This window comes from Drosophila tropicalis, unplaced genomic scaffold, assembly GCF_018151085.1.
Source record: "Drosophila tropicalis isolate 14030-0801.00 unplaced genomic scaffold, ASM1815108v1 contig_158, whole genome shotgun sequence".
In the NCBI taxonomy this organism is placed as follows: domain Eukaryota; kingdom Metazoa; phylum Arthropoda; class Insecta; order Diptera; family Drosophilidae; genus Drosophila; species Drosophila tropicalis.
In genome coordinates this window covers 13,009,827-13,022,040 of record NW_027172602.1, presented here as the reverse complement: position 1 = coordinate 13,022,040, position 12,214 = coordinate 13,009,827, and the positions used below count along the sequence as shown (strand labels likewise).

The window sequence follows — 12,214 nt, the reverse complement described above, 5'->3', positions numbered from 1 at the left end:
GTGTACTTAAGCATGCATATGCAAAAATTCAGCTCCAACTGCATCCTGTTATGCCATTCCCACCATTTCGCCACCGTCGCCCCTCCACTCCGCAGACACTCATCCGCTCAGGCGTTCACCTGCTCCCTGAGACTTGCCTCAAAATCCTGTTTCACATTGCTTCATTCCATTTCCATTTGCCGGCTTTAAAGTTTTTCTTCTCGTTGTTGCTTTTCCTTCTTCCTTTTTGTATTTTGCGTTAAAATGGGGCACATAATTGCATAGGCTGTGCGCTGGCATGTGCGGGGGTGACTGGCTGACTGGGATGGGATTATGTTGGTGCTTCACATTTTAGTTGCAACAATTTATTTTACTCTTTATCCAGAAATGAATAAAAGTGTATAATTAAAGACGCCTTTTCCTCCTCAGAGAGAGAGAGAGAGAGTCATGAGACTTCTTTGTTGATTCCTAGACACTAACCAAATCATTATCCTGATCCTCATCAAAAAATTACTATTGATCTAGAGTTCATACAATAATTATAAATCATATATTAAACAAATTAATATTTAAACATTAAGAGGATCCCACAGTAAACTGTGAGTGTTAAATTTCCCGACTCTCTTAAACTTGAAAAAGTTTAAATTTGGAGATTTTCGATAAAAGCACACAGACGTTTAGTGTTACCATGTTGTTTACTTTTTTGACATTTAGAAATTCTGGCAACTCTGAAACAACTTAATTTCCGCATGTGAAAACTGTCGGTCTTTCTCTCTGAGTTTTCTCGGCAAAGGTGTTCAGAAGTTCGACGAACAGTACCTAAAATATTTCTTATATTTTGCTTGAAATAAAAAATAATTTTGTCTAGTTTTTGAAAATGGATCAGGAACAGCAGCAGCAACCCCAGCAGGAACAGGAGCAAGAACAGGTGCTGGAATTGGAGCTAGAGTTAGAAGAGGATGACTTCTCTTCAATAGAAAATAACAGTGATGGCGAATATGAAAGTACTCCATCACCATTTGACTCCGATTCGATGGATGAAGAAACCAATGGCCATTACCATCCGTTTCCATGGCTTAGCTGTGATAATCTGGTCAACTTTCGCTCGTCCAATCGTCAGTCCGAGCCGCAACAGTCGCAGTCGGAGCAGCCGCAGCAGTCGGAGCAGCCGCAGCAGTCGGAGCAGCCGCAGCAGTCGGAGCAGCCGCAGTTGGCGCAGTCGCAGCCGCAGCAGTCGCAGCAGCCCCAGCAGCCGCAGCAGTCGGAGCAGCCGCAGCAGTCGGAGCAGCCGCAGTTGGCGCAGTCGCAGCCGCAGCCGCAGCAGTCGCAGCAGCCGCAGCAGTCGCAGCTGTCGCAGCAGTCGCAGCAGCGCCAGCCGCAGTGGCAGCAGCCGCAGCAGCGCCAGCCGCAGTCGCAGCAGTTTCAGCAGCAGCGTGAAGAAGCCGAAAATGCACATAGCCTTTTCAATTATGTCCATGAGTCGATTGTTCAGAGGGAAGAACAAAAGGCGATGGATAAATTTCTCAATACGAAATTAATGCGTGACAATTTGCCCCCGGATACACCGTTGCCAATATATTTGAGCTTCCGTGAGCCAAGATGTGCCAGTCCCCCATCGGTATGGGATAAGGAACCACCGAATAGTTACAATTAACATGGAGTAATTGCAAATTTATGTGATTCAATAAATGTACAATGAATTCAAGCAACGTGGGGGATTGTGTTCTAATTTAAGGGAAGAAACTATTCGCATTTGTGGTTAGCTCTTGTATTTTTTCTCGTTTCAGTCGGTTTGGTCTTTCCATGTTAACTTTGGTTAAACGGGCTTCAAGGGTTAATGTCCTTAACCCACATTTGTGCACAAATTTGGCTAAACTGGGAAGCTAGCTAGCTGCAAGTAATGACCCACTTGAAGCACTCGCTTTAAGTGCATTCCAAATGCTCACTCATCAAATCAAAAGTCAAATTGTCTGCTACCAAAAAAAAAAAAAAAAAACCGAGACACTCATAACAGCAGGACACACACACAGAGAAGGAGAGGGAGGGAGTCGGAAGAGAAAGGGAGAGGTAGAGAAGTTCCAAAACAAAAACGACTAATAACAGGCAACGTTTAAGAGGCAGAAAGCCAAAAAGGGAGAGCAACAGCTAGAATGATTGACAAAGGCAATGTGGGTGAAAGGACAGAGACAGAGCGAGATGGGGAGAGAGAAAGCTGAGCTTTCATTTAATGCAATTGCCATTAAGTTCACTTTACGCCAGCCAAAGGACCTCCACTCCCCACCCAACAACAGGAAAAAAAGGGAAAGTGCTTTTACTACACTAGACCAAAGGCAGAGCAGAAGCTTCTGCTTTGCCTCATAGTAGTTTTTGCGGGAGATGGGATGGAAGGTTGTTGTCAGTCGTTCGTCTCTGGGTTTTGTACCGGCTGCTATTTATTTTCATTTTCGTGCATTTATGGTTTTATCTCTCTATATCCTTGTTGTACACCCACAGACACACACACACACACACACACATACATACATATGCACAGAAAGTTCAGTCCTCTTCTCTGACACTTTGTCGTTTTTATCGTTTCAGCGTTAATTCGGTTAAGCACTTAAAGGGAGGCCTTCCCTCCAACCAACCAACAATCCCAGGTCCACCCCACAACCAACCCTCGCCATTTCCATTTCCCTAACGCCGTGGCCAAATGGAGCAGCAGGTACTACAACAACAACAACAACAAAAAGAACAGCAACCAGAACCGGACAGAGTTGAACGATGAACAAACGAGAACAAATTGCTGGCCAAGTTACGTGCATAGTTCAATTGAAGGTGAATTTATAAAGGAGCAGAAGAAGGAAGACTAGCTAGAAAGAGCATAGTCATCATCATCATCATCATCGTCATCAAGATCATCATCATGTCTAGCAGTCACTCCGGCACAATTGGCCGTAAACGCGTGGGCAGCGGCTCTGCCGGCTCAACGGCTGGCAGTGAGTACTATTTCCCTGGCGGCATCGGTGAACAGCAGCAGATGCGTCGCCAGCGTTCAGCCGAATGGCACAGCCATAGCCATGGTCATGGCCATGGACACGGGCATGGCCATAGTCGACATGGTGGCACATATGGCGGTGGCTATGGCGGCAGCAGCAGTGAGGATGAATATCAAAATACAGCACAAGCAACGGCCTTTGATACGCAATTGTTGGCCCAGTTGCTATTGCAGAGTCAGCAATTGGCAAGTAAGTACATATAGTGTCTTTATATATCTATCCATCTAATGCATTACACATAAGACTTTGGTACACTTAAAAAAAAAAAAGAATCAACTAAACAAATTCATTTTCATTAGACCTTAAAGACTCTGCCTCCAAATGGATGTCTTCTAAGGCAAATCCCTCATCATAGCAAGACGAAATGATTTTGATATTTCTTCAAGTGTATAAAGCCAAAGGAGTCTGGCCATGTCGAAATGTCGCTTAGCCAAAGGCCCAAAATAGTTGTATTTATGCTCGTGTGTCCGTGTGTGCCGGTCAGAGTACTAAATATTCATTACTTTCCTTAATTGAATTATTCAGTGGTCATGGATGGCTTTCTTTTGTAAATGAATCTGAACTGAAGTTGGCTTAGGCCAAGAACTGCAGGTCTCTAAGATTCCGTTTTCAGTTACCATCACGAAGCAGAGTCGAGACAAAGTTTTCCGAGCACGGCATCTTTATGGACGTTCTACACCCACTTTCATCAATCGACCGAGTGACTCAACGACCAACCCACTGACCCACCTTGCCACAATTCAATTTGTACGTCCTGCCTCTAATCGAGGCATAAAAACACGCAAGTTCCCTGAAAACCGCTGCCCGCCTCCACGTTTGGGCTCCGTTTTTATGTCTGCATTTTGCTTTGTTTTATTTTTATTGTCTGTTAATATTTAATGCAATTTACGATTCATTTTTTACAACTTTTCTGAATGAACGCGCCGCGCCGCGTGTTTTCATGTTTGTTGCCCTTGCAAATTGTTTTGCCTGACCGAAACAGAAAGAGATAGCAACACAAAAAGCATTGCATTTCTCTCACTTTGGATAATAACACGTTTCCAATCAAATTAAGCCCTTACAACTCATAGTAGAGCCATCGCTATGTGATTGCAGGAAATCGTTTGCATAATCTTTTCAATTTCCCTTTTATGGAGACATAACGAAGCAAGTCCAGATTATTTAGTAGATAAAACTAAGAATACATACAGTAACGAAGAGAGTTTAAACTATTTTCCTGCCACTTTTCTTTTTGTAGGTATGGAACATTATAATTCCGACTGTGAGCCGGAGTATTTGCGTCAGCGTAAGCATGATCACCAATTGGAAGATGCTGCCAATATACCCATTCCAAGCAACAGTAACAGTGTGGAGGTGACCTATGCCCAGCCACATCAACACCAGAGACAGCCGGTGACAGCCACAAGTGTGGTACAGTCGCCACAAAAGTTGACTGGCAAATATCAAATGTCCAATGCCAATTTGGGACTTTTTCCCAATACAAGTGGCCAGCTAACTGGCGGCGGATCTAGCGGAGCTGCTGGCACTGGCGCTGTGAGTGGCAATACGCGCAGTACAAATCCATTTCTGAACGCCAAATTTACAACCGATGAGATTGCTGCCCCAATTTCTGAGACGGCAGCAACACCCACTGGAACAGCAACTGCTACACCGACACCCTCGAATGCCTATCTATCAATATTGCCTGCCTCGGCCTCCTCATCGACGGCCGCCTCGAGTAGTCGCAGTCATCGGAGCACTACAACGCGTAATACATTGAATCGCTTGAGCGGGATGACCAGTTCAAGTAGCGGTACCTCGGCATTGTCTGTGAATCGTAGTGATTCGTTGCGCCAGCCGACTCATTCCCTGACTCAGCCACAAATGCCAGCAACATCGTCTACGCTTAAGTTAAGCCTGAACGATGATATTGGAATCGATGACAATGATGATGGAGTTGGTAATGGTATTGGCGTCGGAGGTGCTGGTGGTGTGATTAGTGAATTGGAAACGGAATCGGAGGAGCCGCCGCCCGAGCCAGCACCGCCAGAGATTCCACCGCGCACACAATCCCTGTTGATGTCGCTGCGCAAGCATTCCGATTACAAGCTGAAATATGAGGAAAAAGGAGACCAAAAACACGAGGAATTCATACCAACCAGTCAACTGCAAAAGGGTAAGAAATTCTGTAATAACAAATTGTGTCCTTGCTAAGGTTCGTGTCTGCACTTACTGCATATCTCTAAAAATCCCTTTATTTTACTCGCACCCTTAGCACTATTACTCGCACCCTTAGGTCTCCTTGGAAAGCTTTCGATGATAGGCGATGTTTATGTCGAAAGCTTTTCGATGTTACTGTTACTGTTAACAGTGAGCTTAAAGTTTAGGAGTTGAAGCTAATTGAAATCATTTTGTTTCATTTCAATTTTTGCAGATTACATTATTAGCGATAATATGCAGCAGCTGCAGAATTTATCACCCAACGATTCCCAGGGGTAAGTTTCGATATATAATTGATATACCCAATTTATCGATATACAAATATATATATTTACTTGACCTTTGGTGTAAATTCACATTTAACTCTCTAGTTGGACGAATTCATTCTTGAATTCCATTTGATCATTTGATGAGGAATTATGCTTTTCTCTTTTGATTTTGTCCTTAGAGAAGATTTGTGAACTGATTCTGTTATAATCCTCTTTCACAATGAACTTCTACCAACTCCTTCGATACGGATATTTCTTAGTCTGTTTGTGTGTGTGTGTGTGTGCTTATAATTCCATCAACTAACCACAAAAGTGAAACAGAACAAAAAGTCCCTACCAGAAGAAGAAACAGGATGACAATGCTGGAGAACGAAAGATATGGATGGAGAAGTTGGAGATGTTGGAACTGGAGTGGAACGGAGTGGGCAAGTGAGCGAAGATAAACAACCAAAAAAACAAAGAGAGCCCTTCTCATGTCCCTGTCACCCATTTCGTAGTCGGAGTCATCGTTTGGCCTCTAATCTGCGTACACGAGAACTAGGAGATAGACACAAAAAGAAGGCACAGGAGGGACCTATAGACCAAGGGAAAGCGAGAGAGAGAGAGAGGTGGAGACAAACAGTCATCTGGATGCCGTTTGATGCTCATCTTACCACCAACAATCCTCACCTCCTTGACTCTAGCTGCAATAACAAAGTAAAGCGAGCCTCATGTTAACGGCAATTAAATCCGCAAATGGTTTCACATTGGTAGAAAACCCTTCCACTTCTTTCAACCAATTTTCCCTATCTTTCATCCTGTATATATATGTACATATATGGATATGTGTAACAGAGATAGATAGAGAGAGAAAGAGGAGTTTGTTCGTATCTCATCTACAAGTGCAAGCGCCATTGTAATCCCGTCCAACCGGACGACGTAACAGCTACCAAAGCCGCAGCGCCAAAAACTTCAAAATGGCGCCCAACGTAGTGGCCACATCACCTCCTATAGCAGTCGTTGCCGCCGCTGTCGTCGACGTCTGGGTGCAAAAGATGTCCGTAGCATTTTGTGGTTTTTGTAAGCGGCTTTCGCTTCGCATTTTGTTTGCAGTCCTTGGGTACTTGGGTACTTGGGGCGTTGTCCTATCGTCTCATCCCCAATTACCAGCAGTCCGAACTTCGGAGTATATATGTACGTATGTATATGTATGTATGTGTGTATGTATGGACAGGGCCATGGCGAGGGCAACTGCCACCTGCTGCTGCTGTTCTTGCTACTGCTGTTGTATACATGTGTTGCGTTGCAGCATAATTAAAGAACTCACTTGCAGATTACGTGGTTTTATAGGTTTTACCGTTACCATTGGATTTTCTTTCAACTTGTGAGGGAGTCGCCGTCAACTCTGCCGCCTACTTGGAGCTACTGTTACCTCGTTGCCCTTGGCGTACTGCACTTTGTTTGTCCTATGTGTATGTGTTTGTCCTTTGTGTGCATTGAGTTTACTTACTCAAAGGATTACGGTAAACGTTTCATGTAGCAAATTTTAACCACAGCCGCTAATGTATAGCTAATGATGGTTTTTTCTTCCCAGTTGGTTGTCTGGTTTCCAAGCAGACTAAATATGATCTCGGCCTCTCTTAGTTAATCATTAGCCAGTTTCAGATTTGCCCTTCTCAAAGCTGGATCAGACTCCTAGTTACCTACAAATTTGAGGGTTTGAAAGAACATTCAATTGATCAATAGAAGTTCGAGAGATACTATAAACTAATCAAGTTGGAAATTAGTTAAAATGAGTCACTTAGTTAATTGAGTTAGCTATTTGACTTCACTTTACTTTAATTATAACTCAGACTGTTGATAGTTTTGGCCATAAACAGTCTCAAGATGAGCTATTCATCCATCTCTTTGATTTTTCAACCTGATTCGGCTAAAGTTGATGAGGTTTTTGAGATTTCGCAAACTTTATATACATATACAATATTTATGAGCTAGCAAATCTCCACGAAGGAAAAACAATAAGCTCTCTACAGGAGGGCAATAATAAATCGCGCGCAAAAGCGATACAAGAAAAAAGTCAGAGAAAATGAAATAAAACATCCAGCTAATCCAGGGGAAAAAAGAGGCAAAATGTTCTATTAATGGCCAAGAAGATGAGGAGTGAAGGCGGAAAGTGTGAGTGGGAAAAAGGGAAAGTTTAGAGCTAAAGCGAATTCGAGTTCGAGAATTGGCAATTTCATGCTTCGAGTGCAAAGGCTTTCAATCAAACAAACATGGCGAAAAAGGAAAAAAGAAGAACTTGGACTCAGACTGACAAAAGTGATACCAAAGATGCCAACAGAACAGAAACATGATGGGACAGACACAGACTTCGGAGACATGTCCTTTTCACGCGATATATCTTTGAGTTGTTCCTGGTTCCTTACCAGGCGACACGTTGGGGTTTTTTATGGCACATTCGTGAGCTTATTGTAATGAATTACTTTGCTTGGTTGCAGGAGATGTGCCCATGATTCGGTTTTGGGTTATTGACTGAGCAGCAGCCACAAAATAAGGGGATGGAGATAAGAGGGAGAGAGAGAGAGAGATGTGGAGGCATATTGAGAATATTGTACGTGTGTTTTCTTAGTGACATGTGGTCCACATATACATTCTGGATGTAATCATAATTTTATGTCCATCTAAGTAGCCATGTCCATGATAACTGTCAACGACACATTTAGTTGACCCATCCAATCGGTCAGTTTTGTGCTTCAAAAGTGGTTCCACAACCAGCAACCACAAGACTTAAGCTGTCGCTCACAGGCAGTGTCATCCTTCATGTATGAATGTGTGCGTGTATCTTGGTGAGTGGGTGTGTGTGTGTGTGTGTGTGTGTGTGTGTGTGTGTGTGTGTGTGTGTGTGTGTGTGGGTGTGTGTGTATGTGGTATGGATTTTGGGCAAGTTTGCAACAGTTAGTGGTCAATCGAGTGCATTGAGGCCGCGCATTTTGAGGCCTAGAATTTGGAAATCAAACAAGCAAATGTTGCTGCTGACAATCGAAAGCCATTGTGTATTTCGGAATTGAAAGGTGTCCCAGAAACTGAATGACAGTACCATAACTGGATGCTAATATTACATTCACTTAGCCAGCTGTCATTATTGGTTACATGACAATCCATTATCCAACTCCGCTCCTTCGCCCAACGCCTGAACTGATGTCTTCTTACTTGAAAGATTCCATCTCCAGTTTATTAAATCTTAAAATAGTTGATTACATTTCACCGATTCGATTTCCATCTAAAACCTATTTAAAGTTAATAGAACTTAATGAAATTGAATTGTTTGCCTAGTTAAGATTGATCAATAAAAATTGAAATTCTAAATAAAAATTGATCAATTTGATCATTGAGTGTCTCGGGGCAGTTGTTGTTGGTGGGGTGGGGGGTGTTCTTTTTTCTGTTTTTCTTGTTGATCTCTGTGTTTGTTTGCTGCTATTTGTTTTTGCTGGATTTCTTTTGGCAGCTCGTTAACCGCACGCTGAACCCTTCTCTTTGTCTTAAGCAGCTTCTGACCGCGACGATGATGATGATGATGATGATGATGAAGTGGATGAAGACGATGATGACGATGATGAAGACGATGATGCATGCTGACAGTCGAAGATGTATGATGGAAATTAATAAAACAAGCGTAAACACTTAAAAGGCGCTCCTCGGCCCCGGGTTTCAACCCCCTTCCACCCTCCCCTTGCCAACTCTTCCCTTCCCTTGAAATGTCAGCGAGTGACTCAATCGATTCCATGCGATTGACTTTGCCCTTTCTGCCTCTACTCTTTGCATTTGTATTGGATTGCCCGCCCCCGCTCTCTGTTTTTGTTGTTGTTTTCTTCGTTTTTTACTTCATTTACCAGTCAGCCGGATGAGACAACCAAAGAAAGAAAAGAAACAAAAACTAATTGAAAACAATCATTAAACACAGGCAAAAGATGAAGAAAAAGTAGACGAAGGGAAAGGAGAAATAATAATAACAACAACAATACACACTCCGTGGCTCACATTTATGTGTATCACTTAATTATAACAGTACACACAGTGAGAAAGAAAGAGATAGATAGAGAGAGATAGAGAGGGAGGAGACCTCTCCTGTCGTCTTGAGGCGCAGCTGTAAGCCACTCAGTGGGATACTCTCTTAGTATCTTCCCTTTCCCACTCCCCGAACCGCCTTTCTTACACAGACACTTTGAATTGACCATTGGAGGTTGGAGTTGACTTGATCCATCCTATAGCCACCAACTGAACTAAGAGTCTCCTCACCTTTGGAAGATCATACGCCTCTCTAACCAATTCTAACCATGAAAAGAATAAGAACTAACTCAAAGTTGAACCATCTGAATCTTTGATATATGGACAAAGATTTTAGGGTAACCACTAGTCGTATTGCCCTCGTATTTTCATAACCCCCGTTTTTTCTGTGCTTGGACCTCCAACTGTGTCTTGGGCTTTTATTTATTTCTTTATTAATTATTGTTTTGGCTGAGTTGTTAAACCACCAAAACAACAAAAACAAAAAAAAAAAAAGGTTTGCAGTCCCAAAAAATTTGAAAGTGCCGAAATTTCTCATACCCTTTATCAGTGGCCTAAAGGTGGAGACTTCAGGAAGTGGCCAAAACGTTGTTGTCCCCCCCTTTCAATACAAATTTCCAACCTACGGCCCTGTCCTTAACGTGGTTTAGGCTGAATAATTTTTCCATTGACTTGTAATACTTGGATTTAGATTCATTTTTAAGCCAATTTTTGGGCCAGCACAAGTTAAACAAAAGACGCACAAAGACGGAAACATTTATCTTGGATTTGCATAATTAAGAGTTACCAAAAGCCAAATGCATCTCACTACTTATTACCCAACTACTTTTGATATGTTTAGTTTCCTCTTTTGGTTGTTTTCTTCTTCTCAATCGTAAATTGAAATGAAACGAAAGTGGAAGGCAATCTCAATTGAATTGTGCAAATATCAATTGATTAAGAATTATGGCACTTTGATTGAGTGAGATGCAATTTTATTTGCAATGGTCGATATCATTTTCCAACTCATATAACTGTATCCATAAAGGATCATGCAGGATCGGATAATAACGAAAAGTTGATATTTTTTATAGCTATATTCTTCTCTTCTCATTCAATCAGATAAATCTTCTTTCGTCTTTAGTTTCCGGTTGATTCGATCTGTGAATAGTTGAAATGATATTAAATTGATTAATATCTGCATTTTGCATTCCCTCTATTCAGATGACAAGAATATATGTATGTGAAGAGGTCGTGATTTCAAAAGAATCGACTTTGAGATACCCTAAAAATGAATATCCCTAATGAGAGGGTCTATAATAACTTTTGGCAAGTTCTCCACGAACTGCATAGCAAAGACAAGAACTTATATGATGTAGACATGTATATACCCTTTTGATGTCTATGAGGCTCTGAGGGTATAAAAATGATTAAATGCCATATACACCTACCTAACCAGATCTCGAGAGTCGTATCATATATCGCTTTACATACAACAATGCGAGCCTACGCGCCTCAGACTCAGTTGCAGTCGGAGTCGGAGTCGGAGTCGGAGTCGCAGTCTTCGTCTCTGGGCCTCAAGTGGCGCTTGAAACTCATTCGTCTCGCCTTTGCCTTTGCCTGGGCTTGGGTATGGGTCTGGGTCTGGGCTGCTGCTGCTGCCCATCAGTCACTCATGTGAAATTCATAAATTCATATGCTGCGCCAAAGAAGATGCAATTAATCTGTTTGCTGCGCCTGCGCAGCTGTTGACAACACATCCCAAAACCATCGCCATCCCGCTGTGTCCGTTGATTGACCTTATTATTTGTTTGCTTGTTGGGTGAGAAATATGGCCAAATTTTTGGTTAACTGTTAACCCGCTAGATAGGGCCCCCTTATAAAAAGGCATTTCCCACTTACTCTATTTGCTAGCAAGTCTTATTAACTAATCGTTTATTTAAATTATAAATGAAATGATTAATTTAACGATCTGAAAATAAATTACGATTAACTACGCAAGTATATATAAATCCAGTAGGATATTTAAGAGGCATTTTAAGACTTCTTTTAAATATTTAATTGTTTTGAAATGTTCAAAATATTCGATTTGTACTCTTAACATTTATATATTTAGAGTGTCTAAATATTCGTTATGATTTTTGTGTTTGCATCGTTTCTTGCGGTTTTGTCGACATTTGGACATAAAGTGTCAAATTACGGCTTGAGTTGGGTCGCCCGATCTGTCTTGCACAAGTCTTCATATTATATCACACAAAAAAAAAATATATATGTGAAGATATATGTATGTGCATGAGTATATAGGATCTGAAAGATTTAGCCATAATTTTTGAATTTCTCAACAAGTTGTTATTGACTTTAGTCAAGTTTCACTCCAAATAGAAAAGAGCCATAAAGGAATAGCAGATGTCTGTATAAGAGTAGTATAAGATACCAGTTGAACTGTTATACGCGCCAGCAAGCAGCTCTTAAAAGGATTCTTAGTCTTTTATACTCGCTCTCACCTCTTCTCTCTATCATTCTTACAAAGAGAATATCGGTTACATAAATAATCAAAAACAAAAAAAAATACAACATTTTTTAAACCATTTTAAAATGTTGTAATTCTTTTGTAATTATTTTTACAAGTGTTGAAAATATATTTTTGAATTTTTTTCATTTTGTTGAAATTTGTTTGAAATTTACAATTAATTGAAAGAGAACAGC

At 41.4% G+C, this 12,214-nt stretch overlaps 2 protein-coding genes across 6 annotated transcripts in view; both read left to right on the top strand.

Annotated features, from left to right (window-relative positions):
* Ten-a (tenascin accessory) overlaps positions 1 to 12,214 on the top strand; it is a 250,355-nt gene that overhangs the window by 105,789 nt on the left and 132,352 nt on the right. For all 5 annotated transcript variants that reach the window (XM_068295997.1, XM_068296005.1, XM_068296015.1 and 2 more), the window contains 3 exons: positions 2,560 to 3,206; positions 4,255 to 5,172; positions 5,431 to 5,491. In XM_068295997.1, coding sequence (XP_068152098.1) covers positions 2,885 to 3,206; positions 4,255 to 5,172; positions 5,431 to 5,491 — 1,301 coding nt within the window. In that variant the 5' untranslated portion in view covers positions 2,560 to 2,884. The remainder of the gene's footprint in view (positions 1 to 2,559; positions 3,207 to 4,254; positions 5,173 to 5,430; positions 5,492 to 12,214) is intronic.
* On the top strand, positions 752 to 1,688 carry LOC137581807 (uncharacterized). The gene has a single exon (XM_068296137.1). It carries the CDS (start codon positions 857 to 859, stop codon positions 1,631 to 1,633), a length of 777 nt encoding a protein of 258 aa, XP_068152238.1. The 5' UTR covers positions 752 to 856; the 3' UTR covers positions 1,634 to 1,688.

What these genes read in the sequence shown, in the direction of transcription:
- LOC137581807 (XM_068296137.1), top strand. Translation starts at nt 857, where the DNA reads ATGGATCAGGAACAGCAGCAGCAACCCCAGCAGGAACAGGAGCAAGAA.